The sequence below is a fragment of the Myxocyprinus asiaticus genome, chromosome 45 (genome assembly GCF_019703515.2).
Source record: "Myxocyprinus asiaticus isolate MX2 ecotype Aquarium Trade chromosome 45, UBuf_Myxa_2, whole genome shotgun sequence".
Lineage (NCBI taxonomy): Eukaryota > Metazoa > Chordata > Actinopteri > Cypriniformes > Catostomidae > Myxocyprinus > Myxocyprinus asiaticus.
Genome location: NC_059388.1, coordinates 18,317,448 through 18,343,275, shown reverse-complemented (window position 1 = coordinate 18,343,275; position 25,828 = coordinate 18,317,448). Strand labels below are relative to the sequence as shown.

The 25,828-nt window shown below is 36.8% G+C and overlaps 1 protein-coding gene across 2 annotated transcripts in view; it reads right to left on the bottom strand.

Moving 5' to 3' along the window:
* LOC127434848 (prestin-like) overlaps window positions 1-23,983 on the bottom strand; it is a 230,607-nt gene extending 206,624 nt beyond the window's left edge. The window contains exons 1-19 of one of the 2 annotated variants that reach the window (XR_007896101.1): window positions 23,844-23,983; window positions 22,604-22,878; window positions 18,301-18,440; window positions 16,686-16,796; window positions 13,705-13,877; window positions 12,254-12,418; window positions 11,893-12,045; window positions 11,699-11,781; window positions 11,184-11,331; window positions 10,008-10,121; window positions 9,718-9,795; window positions 7,731-7,826; window positions 7,348-7,454; window positions 6,928-6,997; window positions 6,421-6,513; window positions 6,073-6,201; window positions 5,251-5,460; window positions 3,830-3,884; window positions 2,729-3,526 (exon numbers count right to left, since the gene is read on the bottom strand). Coding sequence is in view for 1 of the 2 variants with exons in the window: in XM_051687869.1 (XP_051543829.1) it covers window positions 3,387-3,526; window positions 3,830-3,884; window positions 5,251-5,460; window positions 6,073-6,201; window positions 6,421-6,513; window positions 6,928-6,997; window positions 7,348-7,454; window positions 7,731-7,826; window positions 9,718-9,795; window positions 10,008-10,121; window positions 11,184-11,331; window positions 11,699-11,781; window positions 11,893-12,045; window positions 12,254-12,418; window positions 13,705-13,877; window positions 16,686-16,796; window positions 18,301-18,440; window positions 22,604-22,758 (2,220 nt within the window). In the remaining variant the exon portion in view is untranslated. Of the gene's footprint in view, window positions 1-1,348; window positions 3,527-3,829; window positions 3,885-5,250; window positions 5,461-6,072; window positions 6,202-6,420; window positions 6,514-6,927; window positions 6,998-7,347; window positions 7,455-7,730; window positions 7,827-9,717; window positions 9,796-10,007; window positions 10,122-11,183; window positions 11,332-11,698; window positions 11,782-11,892; window positions 12,046-12,253; window positions 12,419-13,704; window positions 13,878-16,685; window positions 16,797-18,300; window positions 18,441-22,603; window positions 22,879-23,843 lie in introns of those variants that run through there. The other variant, XM_051687869.1, reaches the window with a different exon arrangement.
* Between the last annotated feature and the right edge of the window lie 1,845 nt (window positions 23,984-25,828).

Here is a 25,828-nt window from a genome sequence, read left to right as displayed (position 1 = left end):
AGGTGTTTAAGTGTCTCTCTTCACCATGCAGCTGGTATACATGACGCAAACATTTTTGCTGTTTCTGCCTTTATTGCAAATGTGCTGCATTATTAATAATGAGGGAGCGCCAAGATATGAAAGGCGCACGCGCTTGCAATGTTAACATCTTTGTTTAAGCAATGTTGCAAAAGCATCCCAGGGTGATACCTCAAGAAGTTGGTTGAGAAAATGTCACGAGTACATGTCTGCAAATTCTAGGCAAAGGGTGACTACTTTGAAGATGCTAAAATATAACACAGTTTTGATTTATTTTGGATTTTGTTTAGTCACAACATAATTCCCATAGTTACATTTATGTTATTCCATAGTTTTGATGATTTTACTATTATTCTAAAATGTGAGAAAAACATTATTATAATAAAGTATAAGTGTTTCAAAACTTTTGACCGGTAGTGTACATCTGTAACATCTTAAATTCAGTAACTATGCGACAAAGCACCTTTTCACATCACGTGCTAGGCCGTGTGTCCACCAATAAGTTTTTGCCAGCTAAAAATGTCTGGCGCTCTTCTGAAAACGCCCAGCTGGGAGCGCTTGAGAGCGCAGCGTTTTTTCAGCTGAGACGCTTTGTTTGCAATGATACGGAATATCCGCTTAAGTAATGTGTAGTAAGCACCTTATTTCGCAGATAGTTTGTGTTATTATCAACAAGTAATGAATGTAAAAATGTCGGCACAAGGAAGAGTACTTGCTCTTGTTCAAGTAGGATGTGACGGTTGGTCGGAGTGGTTTATGTCCCGCCCCTCCTCCACTGTGATTGGACGGCTGGGTAAAGCGTGACAGTGACGTAGAATAGACGCTCAGCGCCTCGTCACGCTGCGTGGCGCTCCCATTGCAAACAATTGAAAAAATACGGTGGCCTCAGGAAAAAACAACGCTTTGGTGGACATACGGCACAATTCTGACACTGCTTACAGCTGCACGAGAGGGAGAGACAGAGCGGATTTACTCGCGCAGCTTCTTGAATTACAGTTTGATACAAAAACAAGTTTATTGATTTGATTTGTTCATCTGTATCTATTGGTTTACTAATTCGCAGCTGCACTGTAAAGTGAATAAAAGTGTGCGGGTATTTCCCACGTTATAAACGTTGAAATTGCGGGAATTATTAGCCGAATTTCAGGCTCTGCAAACTGTATTATATTAAAATATTAATGTTGTCCTGGTCCCCCTCCTTTATGATTTAATTATACAAAAAAATACTCCGCAATCTGCTAAATTAATGCAATGAAAACTTGCGTCAATAGCATTTTTTCCCCCACTCTTGTCATATACGTCATCGCGAGCCAACTTTGGGCATCTCTGATTTAGAGTAACAATTTGCATTTATTATACAAATATATCTCAAATCCACAAAAGCATATAAAGACAATAAAATGCACTGCGTTTTAGGCAGTTGCGACTGATTCCTGTACTTTGTCCGTCATTACTGCTAGGAAACAGCTAAATATTTGTACAAAAGAAAATTCTCAAATGTGGACTGTAATGGTTAATGATCAATGATGGATGTGTGTGAACTTAAAAGTGATCAAATTGGTCATTTCATAGGCAGTATCTGTGCATCCAACATGTCTCAGACAGTCCAAGCCTGCAGGACACATTGAGAGACACTTTTCTGTCATTCTTTAAAAACAATAACACCTGAATAGAATATAAAGACTTCATGGAATCATTTGTAACATTAATAACTAACTGAGACTGCTGTTATGTTAATAATGTTCCAAGAAAACTGGGAGCAGCTATGATTTTCTATTAGCATAAAGTGTTACATAGCTTGAATGGAGTTCATCACTAAAACAAAATTAAAACATACAATAAATATCTGGGAGATAATGCTGCCTTCTCAGAAACATCAGTTTAAAACATAAAAAGAAATGGAAAGCAGCATCGTCTCAACAGTGCAATACCATGATGAGCTTTTTGATAATATGTAACCAGGGTTGGGGAGTAACGGAATACATGTAACGGGATTACGTATTTAAAATACAAAATATAAGTAACTGTATTCCACTACAGTTACAATTTAAATCATTGGTACTTAGAATACAGTTACATTCAAAAAGTATTTTGATTACTGAAGAGATTACTTTGCATTTAATGTTTTTATTTCATTTAATATTTAGTCTTTTCAGATGGAAAACATTTATAGATATAAATTATTTGATCCAAAGTGCATTTGAACAGCGGTGAAACACTTTCTTATGATGTGTTACATTCATACGAGCAGACAGAGAAGTTTGTTTGAAGTAAGTTTGGAGCAGAAGAAATAGAATTAAACCTCGTGTAAATTGTCAGCTTTACACTAAGCTAAAATGCTATTTCTAGCCATTTTACATGCACGTTACCAGACACGATCATATTTTGTTTATCAAGAAAATTCACGTTAGATCATAATTATTTTTTTTTCTAGTAAGACCTTTGATATTAGGGCAAAAACCGCATTCTTGATAATAATTTGTTTTATTGTTTTCCTGTAAAAATATCTTAAAAATCCATAAAACAAGATCAATTTGATTTATCTACTTTTAGAAACAACACTGCATATGATATTTAGGTTTTTCAGAGAAGGTATTTTTAATGTGTATTTTGTCTTACTATTCTGGCAGAGTTTTTATAGTCAAAACAAGTGAAAAAAATCTACCAGTGCTGAAGAAGTAATCCAAAGTATTTAGAATACGTTACTGACCTTGAGTAATCTAATGGAATACGTTACAAATTACATTTTACAGCATGTATTCTGTAATCTGTAGTGGAATACATTTCAAAAGTAACCCTCCCAACCCTGTAAGTAACATACTAAACTGCTTATTTGTTAAAATCTACAGCCAGTTGAGAAACTGGCCTTGCAGAAAAATCAAATATTGTGAAAAGAAAAAGGTTCAGTTGTGGTAACAAACAGCAAGCACATGGCTTACAAAAACTAAAATTTCTATCATGAAAATAATCTCACTGGAATGTCAGTAAAAGCTTAAAACCAATGCAAAAACTTTGGTCAATAGTTCTTTACGCTAATTGCACTTAAAAGAAGGGAACAGAGTGTTCTATACTTGACAACATACGTCGGTAACAAGTTACAGTCATGGCTTGTGTAATACCACAACAGCACCAATGATGTTAAGCCCAACATTTGCTGGTATGTTCACATTAAGTATTTCCATCTCAAATGGATCGAATGTTTTGGCCTGTTCATTGCAGCTTAACCTTCCCAGCCCCCTCTTGTTACCATGACTTCCAAAAGCTAAAGTGACTTGGACTGAAAAATCTGTACTTCAACAATAGCTGTTTCCACCACAACTCAACTCAAACATAGTTCAATTGTCAGTCCTGTAGTTTGGTTTGTGTGTTCACAGGATCTCAGGACAGGTGAGGATGTCTTTCCAGTGCTGACAGTGTAACACAGCATCATGAATGGTAGGGAAAATTAGGTCAGAGGTCACAGGGTCACTGAAGAACTGTAGTGTCCTGAGATCAGAGATAAGGCTCCCTGCAAACACAAACACATAAAATGTCTTACAGAGACCTTAGAAAAGACTTAACATTTCACGATTAACTAAAGTCAAGCTTGAATGGTCCAAATGTCATCCTCTCTTTACAAGTTTAAACTCTAGATGGAGATGTTGCCCCACATGCAACAAATGTATCAGATGAGGAAAAGAGGAGCTTTGTGTAGAACCTCAACTAGAGCAATCATATAAACTCTCTTTGAAGAGTTTAGCATGCTGACATTCTTTCAATTTCATTACATTCATTTAATTGCATTACTCTAAATTCCATTAATTATACTCACTGCTACATCCAGCAAGGACAACTTTCACATCCACTGTTGCAAACTCCTTGATCACCTGCAGGACAAAGAATAATCATTCAGATCATCAAACCTCAATATTGTCTCTTCTACACGTGTTTAGTAAAGGATCTTTGGTAGATCAGTATTTTTCAAATAATAATGGCAGCCTTAAAGGGCTAGTTCACCCAAAAATAAAAATTATTTTATTTACTCACCCTCATGCCATCCCAGATGGGATTTTAGAAGAATATCTCAGCTCTGTTGGTCCATACAATGCAAGTAAATGGTGGCCAGAACTTTGAAGGTGCAAAAAGCATATAAAGACAGTATAAAATGTATACATACGAGTGGTTAAATCTACATATGCATGTCTTCTTAAGCCATATGATAGCTGTGGGTGAGAAACAGATATTGAAGTACTTTTTTACTATAAATTATTCTCCCTGACCAGTAGGTGACGATATGCACAAAGAAAGTGAATCTCCCCCATTAAAAAAAAAAAGAGAAGAATGTGAAAGTGTAGATTTATAATAAAAATGACTTAAATATTGATCTGTTTCTCACCCACACATATCATATCGCTTCGGAAGATCACTGGAGTCTTATTGTCTTTACTTTTATGCTGCCTTTATATGCTTTTTTAAACTTCAAACTTCTGGTCACCATCCACTTGCATTGTATGGACCAACAGAGCTGAGATATTCTTCTAAAAATCTTTGTTTGTGTTCAGCAGAAGAAAGTAAGTCATAAACATCTGGGATGGCATGAGGGTGAGTAAATGATGAGAGAAATTTCATTTTTGGGTGAACTATCACTTTTATAGGAATATTTACTCACCCTCATGTCATTCCAAACCCGTATGCTGTTAATGTTTTCCGTATGACACAAAAGGAGAAATTCTGGTTATTTCAAAATAAGAAATTTTGGTAATTCCGCATTCAGTTAAACACACACACAAGGCCATGGGGTTTGGTGTCAATGACATCAAACCTGGCTGACAAGTCTAATGGCACCAAGTTTGACTTGAACACAAGTGCAAATGAGAATTCTGAGCTCCAGCTCACAAACTATCATATGGCTTCAAAAAACAGAGTCGTATGGACTATTTTTTCAGTAATTGTAGGGTGTTTTTTTGCCATTTTTGGAGCTAGACAGTCATGGTCACAAATTGTTGTTGTATCAAAAAAAGCTGCCTGACCATTCTTAAAAAAAAAACCTTTTGGGTTCCACAGTAAAAATAACAGCAAACAAATTTGGAACAACATGATGGTCATTAAATAATGACAGAAATTTCATTTTTGGGCTATTCTTTAACCAGTCAGAGCCACTTAAAATTTAGATTTCAATGCTCTGTTTTCACACAGACTCTTATTTCACTAATGGTGTGATGTCGTCATTGAGAATAAGAGCTGTAAGCTTACTGATTTCATAGTTTTGGCCCCTACAGAGTCAATAAAGTTAACAGGGGTAAAGTCCAGTATGATGAAGTGAATGGGTGTTAGACGCTGCAGGAAATAATCATCCTCAGATTCTGACTCAGTGTGGGTCTCTGTCATCTGTCCATTAGTATATACATCCATCTGTTCATTTTCCCCAGACACCACCTCATGAGTGACACCCAGCTCCATATCCTGTTATGGTACAATACAACATTTTATCACACAGAGTTTATCATAGGGAGAAACCTTGCATCACTAAATCACCCCTTTACCAGGAGAGGCTGACTCATATTCATACAAGAAGTTACAACACATAAAACGTATGTATAGATCTTAAATGACATTAGCCCTGCGATCAAATGCAGTCATGCAGTGGAAAAATGCCATAGGCGAAAACCATTATGTTCAACAGAATTGAGTAATCTGGAACAACATCAAGTCCCTGCTGAGTTTCAAATATTTGTGTAAAGGATAAGACTTCATTGACAAGGTCAAAGACCGATTGCATTACAAGGACAGTTCAACCACAAATGCAAATTCTGTCATCTTACACAAACCCCTTAATTTTCTTTCTTCCATGGAAGAAAACAAAAGGAGATGCTTGGCAGAATGACAGCCTCAGTCACCATTCACTTTTATCATATGGACAAAAGATGCAATGTAAGTGAATGGTGATTGAGGCTAACATGCAGCCTAATATCTCCTTATGTGTTCTACAGATGAAAGAAAGTCATACTGGTTTGAAACAACCTTAGGGTGAGAAAATGATGACAGATTTATGGGTGAACTATCCCTTATTCATACCAATAAAACAACAGCATTTTTCTTCGAAGGAGAACCGTGGTTTACGCTCTTCTTCCCTCTGGTCTCTCTTTTCGCATATTTTAGCTGTGACTTTCTGGCAGAGAGAAGTTGTGCGGGGTCAACTCCAGTCTGTAAGTGCAAAAAATAAAATGTATAGAATAACAGAACTATCATGTCTGTACAACATACAAAACTTTAAGGCCAAACACCTGCTGTTCATTTTTTTTCGCCATACAATATACAAATCATACTCAAGAACAGAAGAGTTAAATATTAGTAAAAAGGCAAAATATGTTCTTTGTGTCTAAATCACTACAAGTTAGTCATATGCTCAGCATTTATGCTCACCTTTGCCTTGAGGGCGCTCACATACAGGTCACTGTTTGCAAAGTAGATGGAGGTATTGGACTGAAAAATCTTAATCCCTGAGCATTCCTGAGCCTTAAGCAAGAGAACAAACGGAACAGATAGGAGGACAAAGATTGTGGGAAAAAATTAGGCCTGGATTAAATCAGGCCTAATTGGGTGTATGTGACTTAGAAAAGCTGAGAACAGCATCGTTTTGGAAAGGGATAGTCTAAAGTTTAGGATCTGGGTTACTAATGCAATGGTAAGAAGTTCAGTCACAAGAGGAGACTAGTTAACGTGATCACAGTCTCGTATGTGAAGTCTTTGCAATCCATATTCAGCAAGTCACTTGTAACAAAAAGAAGTTGCTAAATACTATTACTAACTGATTAAAAAATGCAAATATAGCCTATTTTTCTAAGGCTTCATTGTCTACTATATAATAAATACTGTACAATACAAAATCTTGTTCATGAGACTAATTAAGTTTACAGTAACGTGTCTTACCTCTTCATATTCATCTATGTCAAAGTACAGTCCTGTATCTTGGATTTGTCCAAGGATAACATTTTTAGGGCTAGAATGAAAGGATCAGTTCAGAATTAGACATTTCCTTTTGCAACAAAGGAATATTACATAACCTTACAAGGTTGAAAAGCTGAAGACACTCAAGCAACAAATGTATTTCTATATATGAAAATCTAATATTGTAATTATTAATCCAAACACTAAAGACATTAAAATCTACTGGATAAACAGAAATATAAAGTAGTAAAAAACATTTCAGGTTTTATTATCCAATAAAAATATAATATACTTTTATAGGCTTATTTCTTAGGTAAAAAAATAAATCAATCAATCTATTATGTAAAATATCTATGTGTTTTGCATCAATTTGCATCGGAGCAGAATGTGACTGTGTTTTACCGCTGTGTTCTGTAAATAACTGTGAATATGGCAAAGCCCATGGCAACCACTAGCCCATAATCCAATCCCAGGAGAACGGATGCAAAAAAGGACACCAGCCAAATTGCCTGAAAAAAACAAGCCAGCTATTATTAACAATAAAAGAACTATATTTCATCATGTCCCAAAACATAACCCAAACACATTAACAGAATAATAAAGTTTATTGAGTGGAAAGTTCAGAACGTTGTAAAATATTTGCGATGCCTTTTCAAAAGCCCTTCAGAGAGGTTTATCAATTTCATTAACAGGCTAAAACATGAGTTGATGGCAATCAAAAGAACAGCAGGGTGTAATTGGATGTTGGACACAACTAAATAAAAAAAAATGCCTTTTGCACTTACCAATTCAATCTTGCTGGTTCTCCATAATGCAGGAATGTCTCTTATTTGCTTAAACATTCCCAGGAGATTGACCATGATGATAGCAGCCAACACAGTCTAATGAAAGTAAAAAAAGACACCATTAAATTAACTTCATCTGATTTCTGAACTTTGCTTTCTTGCACTAAGAATCTTTATGTTGTGCCAAGAGTAGAGGTTGGCCGACAGTGGATTTTGCCGATACCGATAACAAAGGTGGTGAAAAAGGCAGATAAGAGATTTATCAGCCGATAGATTTTAAAATATTTTTTTTTGTTGTTTTTTTTTTGTGAATGTTAAAACATTTACTTAGTCTTTCATTACGATGACGGGCACAGACATAGAGGTTGCAAGAGTCCAAAATAAGTAAACTCCCAGATGCATGTTTTTTTTTATATGATAACCAGAAAAAAAAAAAGATTTGGTGCTTAACGTTGTACTTTTAATTACAGTGGTGTGAAAAAGTATTTGCCCCCTTCCTGATTTCTTCCTGTGTATTTTTCATACTAAATTTTTTCAGATCTTCAAACGAGATATAACATAAAACAAAGGCAACCTGAGTAAACACAAAATACAGTTTTCAAATATATACAGTTGAAGTTTACATACACTTCATTTTACATATCTGACATTTAATCGTAGAAAACATTCCCTGTCTTAGGTCAGTTAGGATCACTACTTTATTTTAAGAATGTGAAATGTCAGAATAATAGTAGAGAGAATGATTTATTTCAGCTTTTATTTCTTTCATCACATTCCCAGTGGGTCAGAAGTTAACATAGGTATCATTGCCTTTAAATTGTTTAACTTGAGTCAAATGTTTTGGGTAGCCTTCCACAAGCTTCCATAAGTTGGCCCATTCCTCCAGACAGAACTGGTATAACCGAGTCAGGTTTGTGGGCCTCCTTGCTCGCACAATAGAATCACTATAAAGTAAACATTGTCAAATAGCCTAATAAAATATAGTATGAGCAGTAAATAATATACAGTAAATCATCATTCATGTCAATTGTCATATGGGTCTTTTTTTAAATAATATTTTGCATTACTAATCATGAATTAGTTCATAAACAGTGTAGTTGACAGAGTCTTGGCTCTGTTACAATGCTGTTTATGTAAATATTTACCAAATTAAGCTTTTTGTAGCCTATTGTGACAAGGAGGAGAGCGTGGTCAGGCCGTGAGGACGCAGCCCAGCGCTGAATTGTCCTAATCAGCCAGAAGGGGGAAAAAGACAAGCCGGAGGCGCCAGTTCGAGAGAGAGAGAGAGAGAGAGAGAGAGAGAGAGAGAGAGAGAGACACACGCAGCCGCTGTGTGTATGTCGGTGTGTTTATGTTTAAGTTAATTTATGTCATTAAAGTTATGTTGACTGTTCTGCTGGTTCCCGCCTCCTCCTTGCCCATCCTGAACCCCGTTACACCAAAAAGCAACTATCGGTGGCAATTTTTGCCGATAACCAATAGTTCCAAAAAGCAACTATTGGAACCAGTTAATTGGTAAAACCGATATATCGGTCGACCTCTGGCCAAGAGGGCTTTGGTAACATAAATCAGACTGTCCTTTGTGCCTCCCTAGAAATGCCAAACATTCTGAGTCTTTATTTTATGATGTTCTTAAGAAAAAATTGCAAGAGTGCTTTTGCACTAAATATCAGCATGACGATAAGCACGAGTGTGACCTTGCTTTTACACAGCCCTAACCTCACCAGTTCTAAAAGCAAATAGTAAAAGTAATTTACATTTTAAACACAATATAGCTAGTTATTTTGTCTATATTTGCTCCACTGACAAAAATAGTTTTACTAAATATCAGCTCTTTTGGAACGAGGCTAGCCCAGTCAGATTAGAGGACCAGAACAAACTACATTTCATTTTATCAAATACATTACACTACTTTTTATGAAACTAAGGGCTCCATGACTAGTTTCTAAGTACAGTTAGCAGAGCCATATTCCAACTCTTCACTTACTGTAGGTAATGGCTGAAAGACAAACCCAATGGCCACCACCACCAGTAGCACGAGTATGGATGCCAAGAACCCTGCAATCTGCAGACACACACACATTAACTGTCTTATCTTATCTTTACAGTTTTACAACATTAATGCAGCTAGTCATTAGCAAAAGGACACTCCGTATAAGGAAAAGGACACATTCATAATGCATGATTATATAAATGCAATCATCAAATGTATTCGTCAATGCATATTTGCTACCTGTACAACACATTAGTATACTTATATGAGTGTGTTTCTCTTACTTGAGTATGTCCTCCTGTGCTTTCCTGTACCAGGCTACGAGACATTGAGGCAGTTACAACGAACGTGTGGAAGAATGAACTCAAAAAGTTACAAAGCCCCAGCGCTATGAGCTCCTACAATCACATGAACACAAAATGAGTGCATCAGGCCACACTATTTAAAAAAAGCTGTGGTTTTAAACAAGTTTAAAGGTGGTAAGTAGAATATACTGGCTGTAGCATTGTTATCGGAGAAGCCAGTTTTTCAATTTAGCATGTTTCCTAATTCTCTAATGACATATTATGGTCCTTTTATGATTTAGTACAGTAAAAATACTACATATAGCACCTTTAAGGGTATTCCATAATGGAATACTAGCTTCCTACTAGCAAATTACTGCACAATATACACTGTATACTGAATTGTTTTTTAAAGTGAAACAGCATGCATTTGGCAACCATAAACATTTCAAATCAGTAGAATTCTAATTAATTTAAAATAGTGATTTTATATATTTGTTATTTTGAGTTATTTACCATGTTTAAGTTATTTTAGTTCAATTTAGTGTAGAAATGTCTTTTGTTAGCACATAATCTGATGTTTATTGCACACTACCCCAAATCTAGTAGGTAATTAGTGTATTCTATGCTTAAAATTGTACATAATGTGCAGAGAATAAATACTACACATCCTGCAGAGACAGTAAGAGTAGTGTGTTAGTATACTATCCTGTATATAGTCTATCTCCCTGGTTCTCTATATGAAAGGGGGTTCATGCATGCTATTTAGTTAATGTCTGGTAGTTCATTGAGTAAAGATTGGTAACCTATCCTATTTGAGGATCTTGGCTGCTCACACAAAGTTTCAGCCACAAATAGGGTAACTGGCGAGTTACTAAGGTCACAATCCTTCTCTATTATCGTTGTTCAATAAGGCATGACACTTCACCCTATGTTGCCCCAGATGTACAATCCCTATAATTAGTGTAACATAAGTCACTTTGGACAAAGCGAGCTGTTAAATAGCAAATCACAAAGTAACTATGGAGTCAAAGCCATAAACTTTCTAAATGGTGCGTCACTGTATCCGAGAAGCACAGAATGTATTTACCTTGTAAAGATTGAAGGTACACATGAAGAACTTTAGATACAAGGGCGAATTTTGAAATGTACAAATTTTAGTTCATTATTCTCTACCTGGTTTCCATCCACACTGTAGCCATGCTTCAGAGCAAAGGTTTTGGCTAGTGAGATTGCAATCGAGAACCCAACAACAGCTATAGCTATGGCATCTGTGAAGAGGTTTGGCAATACTGAGAAGTCTGGAATCTTGGGTGGCAGCAACCTTAAAAAAGTTGAAAATGTAAACCTGTTAAAAATGTAAACAGGCCAGTATATTTAACAATGAAGAGTGTAAATTCTGCGCCACTAGCATAACCAAACGGATTTGCAAAAAAGTCAGTCATACAGATAGTCCCACCCCAAACTCCAATTTTCAGTGTTGGGCTAGTTGGAATACTCAAACTAAACAAAGCATAGTTTTAATATCACCACAGAGATGCCATGTTTACACTTTATGTGGAAGTCAGTCTACAAATGGCTTACTTTTGGTTGCCTCAGCACATTAAGCTGGGAAAGGAGAAAATATTTTAACAGAGAAAAAAAATTACACACTTCAGTTTTAAGCAAGGCTCATCACTGCATGATCTTACCCAGTCGGAATTTCTCCCACAACTTTTACACCATAGTTTTCAGACATAGTCATCCCATACGAGATCCCAGTGGAGACAATTACCTTCGAAGAACCACATGCATATTGACTTTCATACACTGCACATTTACACCATGAGATTTTGAGTACACATGTGAGCACAGTGTTTCCTGGAAATGGCTTTAAAAGTTTTACCACTATGATCTCTCCAGGGATAGGGATAGGTAGCTTCTTTTTGAAGCGCTCATTGAGATCTTTCACAGCGTACAGGAAGACAGAACACACCAGTCCAATAATAAGAGTGGCAACATTAGTGCTTGCAATGTTCCTGAAGACAGCATCAAGACTCTGGGGGAAAATAAATGGATGGAAAGACAAGCTTGACCTTTATCCATTCATCTAATTCAATTAATGTAGTTCAAGTTCCTTTGAAAATATAGCAAGTTAAGCAATAGGAAAGCAAAGTGTTTATGAAGAAATTTGAAACATGTAGTGTGACAGTGTCACATAACAAAACAGACACCCTGAAGTTTTCAGAGGGTCAAAGCTTACTCACATGAAGGACAGAGAGAGGCCCATTGAAGCGTGCTGTGTGCACTCCCAGCAGGTACTTGAGCTGTGAGACTGAGACGTGCACAGCGGCAGCTGTGGTGAAACCTCGCACCAATGGCTCAGTCAAGTAGATTGCCAAAAAGCCGAATCTTAGCAGACCCAGAACAAACTACAGAGGATCAGAACACAACAGTGTTTCAAATCTCTTTCTGAAAATACCTTGGGCCATAGTAAATTGAGAATCATCTTGAAGGATGTGGTTAGCAGGTTTACAGTATTCCATCTAAGGTGTCTATTTTAAACACTATGTAGGCCTGCATAATATGGTTGTAATGTATCTCATTAACTTGCTTTAATAGGTTTGCGGTAACATTATATGGAACCTTGTTCTTGCACAAAACACAGCATTTCTGTACAAAGCTGACCAAGTTGCCATTGTAGCTTGCAATATGAAGTGCTTATTTTGATTTCAGTTAGCATACACTGCAGCACACCGTGTTCTGAGAAAGTGACTAAGAATTTGTATCTCTGGTGATCTGTCTGCATAAGGTGGAGTGATATCATAAACATGCCTTTATCGGTTGGCAATTGACTTGCATGAATAAAACTATAGAACAACCTCATATATTGCCCATACAGAAGAGCATAAAATATCCTAATTATGACAACTACATTTGTGGTGGGGAAATTAACAGTCCAAATGGGACAAATTAGAATCAAAATAGCATTTCAAGACTGAAATACTAAAATAAATCAATAAAAATATATATATATATTTAATTCCTTCAAATTATATAATAAGATTCTAAACTCATTGTAATGGGTTTAATGGATTATTCCGGGTTCAATACAAGTTAAGTTCAGTCAACAGCATTTGTGGCATAATATTGATTACCACAAAAAATTATTTTGTCTTATAAAAAAAAACAAAAAAAAAAAACTAGTGAGGCACTTACAATGGAAGTAAATGAGGCCAATCCATAAACGTGAAAATACTCACTGTTTTAAAAGTATAGCCAGAAGACGTAAACAATATGCGTGTTAACATGATCTAGTGTGATCAAATCGCTTACTAACCTTTTCTGCGTAAAGTTATATCTCATTTGACAACTTTGTTGCCATGACGATGCAATGTCAACAAACCCTAAAATGATGATTTAAACAACTTTACAGCTAAAATAATACATGAGTTAAAACAGAAGAACTAATGCAAGTGATTTTATAAAACTATAAGCTTCACATTTCTGTCTTTTAACCCTCCAAAAACTTGCCACATTCACTTCCATTGTAAGTACCTCACTGTAACCTCAATTTTTGCTTTTTTTACAGAAATGGAGGGACGAGTGGAAATTATTTTTTTTGGGCAAATCAACATTATGCCACAAATGCTGTGGATTGAGCTTAACTTGTATTGAACCTGGAATATTCTTTTAAGATGATCAGACAGTGGCCCACCTGAATGATTCCTACTAGCGTTGTAAGAGCTACAACCACCTCCACTCTCCTGGCATCACGTGCCTCAAAATTCACAATCTGTGATGTGTTGGTCCCATTGACTGCAAACATGGAGTCTGGGGCCTCCCTGACAGCAACCCCCCCAATCATCAGACTTATTACTGCAAATGTGCCTGCAAGAATACAGAAACAACAATTTGCCTTTTAATGACCTTCAGAAGGTATAGCACTTTTAAACATACCATGTACTAAAGTTTTTAGCATGGATCTCAAATAATTGTAGCTGTTTGATGTCATTGGTTTTCCCTGAAAAGTATCTGAACACTTAAATCACAATTTTATTGCACTAGACTTCAAATATCAAATCAAGTGGCATCTGCGAACAAATAATACTATACCTTTCCTTAGAACTAATTTCACTTTTATTAGACATGTTTGGATTTATCCAACTGGTCAAGATCATTTTAGTGGATGTAGGAAGTCAGTCCTCCTCGTTCATTCACGCGCTCTAGCAAAGTAACCATATGAACATGTTCCACAAAGACTGATAACAAGAATGAGTCAAAACACTTTCTTGTATTAATTTTGAATACTATATCTTTATACCTATGGTTTTATCATTTAAAAACTTAACATAAATAAAGAAACAGGTGTTGTAGTCACTCTTGCACTCATAGGTAAACAATATGTGGTGGCCGAGTGGCATCATCATGGAGTGTTGCAAATATGTCCCAGTTTATTTATGTAAGTTTACTGAGCTCCACCTTGGCTATCAATCTAGATAAGGCCCTCTGCAACTGGATCTGTTTTTTTGTTGCTAGTACACCATACAGGGACAGAGTGTGACTGTTGTTTAAACAGGAGACAGAATGATAGGATGCCTCTGTGCAGCAGAATCTTACCCCACACTTGGATTAGTGCCCTCTCTCTCCCTCTCCTAACCACAGAGGCCAAGTAGCAATATATTGAAGCAACAACTCTTTGACTTTTGAACCTTTGATCTATTTTCACTGTGGTGTTTTCAATAACCTGCAGAGATCTCTGAGGGTTTGAAGAACATCTTAAACAGGAGACAAAAATAACACTGCGGGACATTTATCCACTCATAAAAAAGTACAATAATGTCCGGACCACCACTAATAAAGTTCTTAGAAATGCAGTGGTGCAAGAGTTTCCCTGCTCTCCTTTTCCACTTCCGAAATACAGAGCATTGCAATGAGAGCAACCTTGGTAACATCAACCTGTACACTTGGCAGTGACCATGGAAAACTGACTGATGGTACTACACCACAGGACCCCAGAGTTCAGGGAAGACAGGGCCCTGGGAAAAACAGAATAAGGATTTCAGGCCCCATTTACACCTGAATGAACGTTACATTTATATAGCACTTTTTCTGACAGTACACTCAAAGCGCTTTACACAGTGAACAGGGGACTCTCCTCAACTACCACCAGTGTGCAGCATCCACCTGGCTGATGCGATGGCGGCCATAGTGCGCCATTATGCTCACCACACACCAGCTATATTGGTGGAGAGGAGAGAGTAGAGTTAGAGCCAATTAGTGGATGGGATTATTAGGAGGCCGTGATTGAGATGGGCCAATGGGGGAATTTAGCCAGGACACCAGGGTTACACCCCTACTTTTTACAAGAAGTGTTCTAGTATTTTTAATGACCACAGAGAGTCAGGACCTCAGTTTAATATCTCATCTGATGGACAGTGCCTTTTTACAGTATAGTGTCCCCGTCACTATACTAGGGCATTAGGACCCACACACACCACAGTGTGAGCACCCCTGTTGGCCTCCCTAATACCTCTTCCAGCAGCAAACCTAGTTTCCCCAGGAGGTCTCCCATCCAGGTACAAACCAGGCTCAACCCTGCTTAGCTTCAGTGGGCAACTGGTCTTGAGCTACAGGTTGATATGGCTGCTACACCTGGTATTAAGATCAGTTTAGAATGATCTGATCACAAGTGGACAGAGCTAAATACAGATGTAAACAGGCTCACACAAATGACATTCGGGGTTGTTGAAAACATATGTGACCACATCACATTTTTAGTGTAAACAGTGGTAGAGGTAGACCAATATATCGTTTTACCGACCATGGGAACGTCCCCTGTCAGCAAATACTTCATATCTTGTGAATAATAATATAAAAAACTCATCTGGTGAATATATAGGCTATAAAAAGCTTAATTTGGTTAATACTTACATATAGAGCATTGTAACAAAGCCAAGGCTCCGTCATTTCATAATACTTTTTATTTTGGGCTTGTTTATATTTAAAATTCCTGCGTTATGCACCAAATCTTCATTTTCTCTGGTCATTATTAAGATTTTGGATGCACAATAAACTGCATTTGGGATTTTTATTCATTTTGGACTCTTTTAGCCTCTGTGTCTGTGCCCGTCATAGTATGGAATGACTTTTTAAACAACTATCAGCTGATTCTACCACCTTAATTATCTATATCTGCAAAATCCACTATCAGTTGACCTCTAAATAGTAGTGTAAAACTTCTCCAGTTTGCCTGATATCAACATGCAGTGACAGATTATGTGAAAAAATGTGCATCTGAAGTTAAATCAAAACAGGTACTCAAGTAATATAACATCATGTTTGTGGTTAGATTTAAGTGAAAGTATATATGGGATAAAAAGTGTGTTAGTTTTTTCTCTGTTTTTGTTTACTTCTTTTTTTTTATTTTGTGCTGTATCAACATGCTATTACACACTGACATAGTAAGTTTCTATGCACTCATTAAATTTAGAGACCCTCCCCTTGAAATCCAATCACAATAAAAATGTTACGACCAGGTGTAAATGGCGATCTGTCTCGCCTGACCACTTTTGATTGGATTACCCGTGATGGATCTTAATATTAGGTGTAAACAGGGTCTTGTCAAACTAAATCAAGCTTATTATGCTTTGCTTAATAACAATGACTTAGCATTTTATGAACGTCAGTGAGCCTCACCTACTGATATATGTCTGGAGGTACCAAAAAATGTGTATAACAGGACCGGATAAAAAGATGAATATAACCCAAACACTGGGGGAACAGCTGCCAACATCGCATAAGCAAGACCTGTTGAATGTGTGGAACAGAGAAAGAGAGAAAATCAGTTTTTAATAAGGTGCAATAGATACAGTGCTGTGAAAAAGTATTTGCTCCCTTCCTGATTTCTTCTATTTTTTTTTAAATATTTTTCATACTAAATTGTTTTAGATCTTCAAAAGAGATATAACATAAAACAAAGGCAACCTGAGTAAACACAAAAATACATTTTTTTTTTTTTTTTTTTTTGACAAAAGTTATCCAATACCTATATCACCAATGTGAAAAACTAACTGCCCCCTTAAACTTAATAGCTGGTTGTGCCACCTTTAGCAGCAACAACTGCAACCAAGCACTTCCAAAAACTGGAGATCAGTCTTTCACAAAGCTGTGGTGGAATTTTGGCCCACTCTTCTTTGCAGAACTGCTTTAGTTCAGCCATATTGGAGGGTTTTCATGTATGAACTGCCCGTTTAAGGTCCTGTCACAGCATTTCAATCTGTTCAAGTCAGGACTTTGACTAGGCCACTCCAAAACTTTTGCTTCTTTTGAGCCATTCAGAGGTGGACTTACTCCTATGCTTTGGATCATTGTCTTGTTGCATATTCCAGTTGCGCTTAAGCTTCAACTCACAGACTGTTCAGGACATTCTCCTTTAGGATTTTCTGGTAGAGAGCATAATTCATGTTTGCCTCATTTATTGCAAGTTGCCCTGGCTCTGAAGTAGCAAAGCATCCCCACACCATCACACTACCACCACCATGTTTGACCGTAGGTATGATGTTCTTTTTTGTGGTTTCTGTGTTTGATCTGCGCCAGGTGTAACGGGACCCCTGTCTTCCAAACAGTTCCACTTTCGACTCATCAGTCCACAGAACATTCTCCCAAAAGGTTTGAGAATCATCAAGGTGTGTTTTGGCAAAATTCAGATGAGCCTTAATGTTCTTCTTGGATGTTGTCCTTGCCTTTTTTGAGACTTCCTGGATGAGTTGTCGCTGTGCTCTTGGAGGAATTTTGGAAGGTCGGACACTTTTGGGAAGGTTCACTACTGTACCAAGTTTTCTCCATTTGGAGATAATGGCTCTCACTGTGGTTCTTTGGAGTCCCAGAGCCTTTTAAATAGCTTTGTAACCCTTCCCAGACTGATGTATTTCAATCACCTTTTTCCTCATCATTTCTGGAATTTCTTTCAACCTTGGGATAGTGTGCTACTGGGTGAGACCTTTTAGCCAACTTCATGCAGATGAAAAAGTTCTATTTAGGTGTTGATTTGATTGAACAGGGCTGGCAGTAATCAGGCCTCGGTGTGTCTAGTCCAGCTGAACCCCATTATGAATGTTTACCTTCTAATGTCCTGTACTTATTGTATTACATGTGGTACTTTCTGCATACTGTACAGCTGTTGTCTGGCTGCTAATGCACCCCAATTTCTCACACAGGATCAATGAAGTATCTATCCTATCCTATCCAACACACACAAGATTTTTTATTTTTTATTTTTTATAATAATAAACAGTAATCAAAATCATCTTACCTTGAGGTAGCTGCATTACACCTGTGCTGATGCCAGAAACTATGTCCCCAAACAGGTATTTCTTCAGTGGATATGATGGCAGCCATGTTATAATGGGCAGAAAACTAAGTGCAACAGATTTGGCTTTTCCAGATGAACAGCTGAAATACAAGAGAGAAATTACGGTTATTATGTTTCTTTAAAGAAAACTGAGTCACCTCTGTATCGGACTTAGACTGGGAAGGGCAGGTTTAACAGATTTAATTAAAATATGTCACTTTATATTGGTGTGTAATACTAGTAGTACTGCAATATCATAAGTAAGGTGTGTAATATAAGGAAGACTGTCATAAATAACAAAGGGTTGTTTACTTAGTCAAATGGTTGTTTTATCAGTCAATGCTAATTTTATGAGGTATTTCCAGGTTCAGATAAGACTCGAAACTAATACAATAATTACAGTTTGTTCACAAATACAGCTGTGAAAGCCATTCTGTTCGTTTAGTCACAATTCTGTATAATTATAGTATCAAATAATAGTATCAAGTAAAAAACAAGGTATATAGCTAAAACACAATGCAAATATTATATATATATATATATATATATATATATATATATATATATACACACACACCGATCAGCCACAACATTAAAACCACTTGCCTAATATTGTGTACCAGCTCGTCTAAGATGCGGGTTGGTGCTGTTTTGGTGGCACGAGGGGACCTACACAATATTAGGCAGGTGGTTTTAATGTTGTGGCTGATCGGTGTATATACACAGTGGCAAGAACAAAATATGTGAACCCTTTTATATAAATAACAATTATATAACAATTACACTTATAATATCGGGTTAAGGTCTGGGCTGACTGGATCACTCCAAAAGGTGGAGGCTTCTTTTTTGAAGCCATTCTGTAGTGGATTTACTTCGATGTTTTCACACAACTTCCACTGAGCTTCAGCTGGCGCACAGCCACCCTGACATTATACTGTAGGATATCTTGATAAACATGGGAATTCATCTTTCCCTCAATGATGGAAAGTGGTCCAGTCCCCAAAGCAGGAAAGCAGCTCCAAATCATGATGCTCTCTTCACCGTATTTTACTGTTGGGATGTTGTTTTCATGTTGGTATGCGGTTCCCTTTTTACGCCATACTGTACGTAGTGCTCTGTGTTCTTCCCAAACAATTCAACCTTGTTTTCATCAGTCCATAAAATCTTTTCCCAGTAGCATTTTGGAGTGTAAAGGTGGTCTTTGGCAAACTTCAGGCACGCAGCAATGATTTTGTTGGAAAGCAGCGGCTTCCTTCATGGTGTTCTGCCATGGACACCTTGGCTGTTTAATGTTTTCCGTAGACGCATGAACAGAGGTGTTAACCAGTTCCAATGTTTCCATCAAGTCTTTAGCTGTCACTCTACGGTTCTTTTTTACCTCACTGAGCATTCTGTGTTCCCTTTGAGTCATCTTAGCTGGACGGTCACTTCTAGGGAGAGTACCCACAGTACCAATCATCTCCATTTATAGACAATTTGTTTAACTGTGGACAGATGAATATCTAAGCTCTTCAAGATAACTTTGTAACCCTTTCCAGCTTTATGCAAAGCAACAATACTTGATCGTAGGTCTTCTGAGAGCTCTTTTTTTACAAGGCACGGTCCACGTCAGCAGATGCTTCTAGTGAATAGTAAACTCGAAATCTTTGAGTGCTTTTTATAAGTCAAAGTAGCTATAACCCACACCTCAAATCTTGTTTCATTAACTGGATGCAAGGTTTGCTGACTTTAATTAGCCTTTGTTGATGCCATTAGCCTAGGGGTTCACATACTTTTTCCAACCTACACTGTGAATGTTTGAATGATGTACAAGAACAATACAGTAATTTGTGTGTAATAGTTAAAACAGATTGTGTTTTTTCATTATTGTAACTTAGATGAAGATCAAACCAGATTTTAAAACAAATTTAAACATAAATGCAGTCACTTCCAAACCTTTTAAAAACATATTTTTCTTGCCACTGTATACACAGTGTATATATATATATATATATATATATATATATATATATATATATATATATACATACACACACACACACACACACACACACACACACACACACACACACACACACACACACACACACAGTGGGCTTCAAAAAATGGTCCACTTGTGAAAATGTTTATATTTAGCATTTTTTCAGATTTAATACTTACAAATTACATTACCAGCATATCAGTTTGAGTAAATATTTTAACTGAGAAATTAACATGCATTTCAGAATTTCTTAGTATTTGGAATGTCTCCCTTTTTCTTTAATAACAGCATGAACTCAAGCAGTCATGGACTCCACAAGTTTGTGCAAAACCTGATGATCCATGTTATTCCAGCATGATTTGAGAATGTTCCAAAGTGCTTTAATGGAAGCATGGAATTCTGACCTTTTGTACAAACATATAGCCTACAAGGTCAGTCTCACATTTGCTTATTTGATAAGTGACCTACAAAGAGTGCATAATCTTGACTATGTTTCATTCATTTTACATCATAATGTTTAAAATTTGACAAAGTCTTAAACCTTTGTTTATTTCCAGGTTTATTTTTTATTTTGAGTCCTAGATTTTGAATGCATTATTTTGAACCCCACTGTACATATACAGTTGAAGTCAGAAGTTTACATACATCTTAGCCAAATACCTTTAAACTCAGTTGTTCACAATTCCTGACATTTAATCGTAGAAAACATTCCCTGTCTTAGGTCAGTTAGGATCACTATTTCATTTTAAGAATGTGAAATGTCAGAATAATAGTAGAGAGAATTATTTATTTCAGCTTTTACTTCTTTCATCACATTCCCAGTGGGTCAGAAGTTTACATACACTTTGTTAATATTTGGTAGTATTGCCTTTAAATTGGTTAACTTGGGTCAGACCTTTTGGGTAGCCTTCCACAAGCTTCTCACAATAAATTGCTGGAATTTTGGCCCAATCCTCCAGACAGAACTGGTATAACTGAGTCAGGTTGTAGGACTCCTTGCTCGCACACGCTTTTTCAGTTTTGCCCACGAAATTTCTATCGTATTGAGGTCAGGGCTTTGTGATGGCCACTCCAATACCTTGACTTTGTTGACCTTAAGCCATTTTTGCCACAACTTTGGAGGTATGTTTGGGGTCATTGTCCATTTGGAAGACCCATCTGTGACCAAGCTTTAACTTCCTGGCTGATGTCTTGAGATGTTGCTTCAATATATCCACATAATATTCCTTCCTCATGATGCCATCTGTTTTGTGAAGTGCACTAGTCGCTCCTGCAGCAAAGCACCCCACAACATGATTCTGCCACCACCATGCTTCACGGTTGGGATGGTGTTCTTGGGCTTGCAAGCCTCACCTTTTTTCCTTCAAACATAACGATGGTCATTATGGCCAAACAGTTCAATTTATGTTTAATCAGAAACAAAATTTCTCCAAAAAGTAAGATCTTTGTCCCCATGTGCACTTGCAAACTATACTCTGGCTTTTTTATGGAGGTTTTGGAGCATTGGCTTCTTCCTTGCCGAGTAGCCTTTCAGGTTATGTCGATATAGGACTCGTTTTACTGTGGATATAGATACTTGTCTACCTGTTTTTACAGCATCTTCACAAGGTCCTTTGCTGTTGTTCTGGGATTGATTTGCACTTTTCGCAACAAACTACGTTCATCTCTAGGAGACGGAATGTGTCTACTTCCTGAGCGGTATGATGGCTGCATGGTCCCATGGTGTTTATTCATATGTACTATTGTTTGTACAGATGAATGTGGTACCTTCAGGCGTTTTTAAATTGCTCCCAAGGATGAACCAGACTTGTGGAGGTCCACAATTTTTTTTCTGAGGTCTTGGCTGATTTCTTTTGATTTTCCCATGATGTCAAGAAAGAGGCACTGAGTTTGAAGGTAGGCCTTAAAATACATCCACAGGTACACCTCTAATTAATTCCAATTAGCCTATAAGAAGCTAAATTAGGCTTGACATAATTTTCTGGAATTTTCCAAGCTGCTTAAAGGCACAGTTAACTTAGTGTATGTAAACTTCTGACCCACTGGAATTGTGATATAGTCAATTAAAAGTGAAACAATCTGTCTGCAAACAATTGTTGGAAAAATTACTTGTGTCATGCACAAAGTCCTAAAAGACTTGCTAAAACTATAGTTTGCTAATATGAAATCTGTGGAGTGGTTAAAAGATTAGACTTAATGACTTCAACCTAAGTGTATGTAAACTTCTGACTTCAACTGTATTGCTCATTATCAGTATCTAAGACTTTTTTTTTTAAACCCTACCAGAACTGCTCAGCTATTCTCCGTCTACAGGACTTAGGTGTTCTCTTCTTCCTATGTAGAAGCTCTGAGTCTATATGGCCTTCATTAAATATAGGCCGTTCCACACGGTACATCAGCGTAGCAGACGGCTCCTCTTTAGCAGTTACGTGCTCCATAGCAGCAGTGGAAACATGGGCATGTCAGGCTACAAAGAACTTGCGGGCGCAGCACTCGTGCTCTTTCTTCCTTTGCTTCCTCTTCCTGTTTTTAATATCTCACAGAAAGAGAACTACACTCTGTGAAGAGAGAAAAGATTTGAGAATTAGCTTTTACCAGGGGAATTACAGTGCTATAAAGTAGCAATACAATCTTTAGAGTTTGTCATACTGACAATCCCCCTGGTTTTAATGGAGACTTTCTATAGCCATACAGTGCTGGTGTATAATTACAAGCCCTCAAAATAATCTTGAGTGACAGCCAAGTTTGGCCTTCACAAGTGCCAAAAGACAGTGTTGATGTTTAGATTGCATGGATCACTCACGTACTTGACTATTGCACCAAGAGCTAACACAAAGCAAATTGCAAGCAAACCTGCAAAGTAAACTGCCAGGGGGGGAAAAATAAATAAAACTCACATTTGTCCCCATTTCAACATTCAGGGGAAGAGAGAGACCAGATTTGTCCTTGTTATGTGGCTTTATGTGACCTATGTCACTCTATTGCAGTGAATTGTACAAATAGTGCCAATCACAATTCTAAACACAAATGTCTCCAAAACTCACAACAGTCTCAAGGACACAGTGTACAGCCTGAGCAATAACAGCCCATTAGACATTATATGTGATTAATTCCATTTTTAGCACAGTGCACTGCAAGTAATCTGATTTTAGACTATATTAAACTTTAAATATTAACAGTGATTCAAAAATGACCTATACTAAAACTAAGCAGTACAGTCTTTCACATCGTTGGGTCCCAAAGTGACTTTGGTTAACAAAACCAACATGCATCTGAAAACAGAAACATGTGTCTTTTGCGCAGTCATGATGAAAGCTTCAACACTGTACGTGCCTTTCTGCCTGTACTACTATGTCAAAGCATAAAACAGGCAACCAGAAACTAATAACAGTTTGGAGAACGTACTCACTCTGTTTTAATCTACGACTTCACAAACCTCTTAGACAGGTATGATACAGTGTAACCTGATGGGTCTGCGCAGTTATTGTAGTTTAAAGGAGGAGAGGAAAGGGGAGCATCTTACCTCTGACCGCCTCTGTCCTGAAAATGACCCAAGGTCGGTGAATTCAGTGGAGAAGATACTGCGGTTACTGTGTAACAGAGGAATACCCTTTAACTGCCGACGACTAGCTGCGTAAAGAACACGGGCTACGTCAAGCTTGTGCGTCACTAAAGTCTCATAAATTGCAGCATGGGATATGTAGTTTTCCACAATGATGTAAGCCTATCAGATAAAGATGAAAAATACAGTATAAATGATGCCCGGAGATTAGAGAGTTTCTTACACATGTTAAAACTTAGATTTAATGTTAACGTTAACTTCGGTATGAATTAGATAATTTTTCTGAGAATAAAACAAACAAACAAACAAAAACATTTCTTAACAATAAAATGAATAACATTTTATAAGCTGTTGCCTAGCATTTTATATCATATTCTATTGAAATCTGCATACCTGTTTTGCACACAAGTTATTACATTTAAAGTAAAAAATTGAAAATTAAGATAACAGCTGTTAAAATATAATATATAAAGTATACTATATTAAATATTATTTTAAAAATCTATTTTTATTTTATTTTATTAATATACTATAATTATATAATATTTATAATATATAGTATTTTCCTTATTTTCATTTTTTTATATTTACTATATATATATATATATATATATATATATATATATATATATATATATATATTGTAAATATTTTTTTTAAATACTGTAAAATACTGTTTATATACAGTTCAAATATATTTTTACATAATTTGTAATTTTATATAATTTTATACATTTTATACATATAATATGTATGAAAAATACAGTAAACTGTTGCCCGGAGATGAGAGAGTTTGTTACACATGTGAAAACTTACATTTCTTGTTAAAGTTTTAATATGTTTATTAAAGTTTTTAGCAAGTAGCCTAATTACGATTTTGAGCAAACAATTTGTAGCTTGTTTTTTAACTTCGGTATAAATTAAATAAAATCAGTATGAATTAAATAACATATTGTATTGAAATATGCATACCTGTTTTGCACACAAGTTATGACGTTAAAAATGGAAAATTAAGATGAGCTGTTAAAATAAAGCTGTATTTTAAATATTTTATTAATTATATTAATAATATTATACATAGTATTTCCCTTATTTAATTAAAAAATATTTACTATATGAGGGGTCGCGTGACCCCATGCGGGGGTCGGACGTGTGAACGGCGAGCTCTGTGCACTTTGCTAGTTTTTTATTCTTTTTGTGTCCTAAACCAGTGAGATTCAATACACTCTGTTTCATAACTGTTCTATGAAGACAATATGTCAAAGAATTCAAAATCCTCGGGCTCTGGAGACATTAAAAGATGTGCTCAAGCTGATACCTCAGACAGGGCCGCAGACCAGGAACTCAGTTTGGACGGTGCGGCGGGAGAAATTCAACGTCAAATGTCCAACATGTCTGTGATGCTGGCAAAGGTCGTAGCAGACTTGGAGGATCTTGCTGCAATACGTCGATCGATTACGGCGATGGAGGCAAAATTCTCTGAGTTGGTTACAAGATTGTCAGATGTCGAGAACCGGAGCGATTATCTGGAATCATCAGAGAGGGAATTAGCTGCTAATCTGCTAGCAACCAAGGCAGATTTGCAGTGCGTCTGGGAAAAACTGGAAGACCTTGAGAATCGCAATCGGCGGAACAACATCCGAATTGTTCAAATTCCTGAGAACAAAGAAGGCAGAGATATGGTGAAATTCCTAGACGAGCTCTTCCCGAGTCTGCTCAACATAACAGGCCATGAGTTGGAAATCGAGCAAGGTCACAGGGTCCCAGCTCGGAGATCGGCTGAGGGAGACAGGCCCCGATCAATTCTGGCCAAATTTCTGAGATCATCCAATAAAGATCTTGTGTTGTGCTAGGCGAGGAGTAAAGGAATCTTTGTTTCTTCTTGTGATGGTTCCGCCTAGTGGCTGGAGTTTATTTTGTGGAATACACTCCTTCTGGATAGTTGT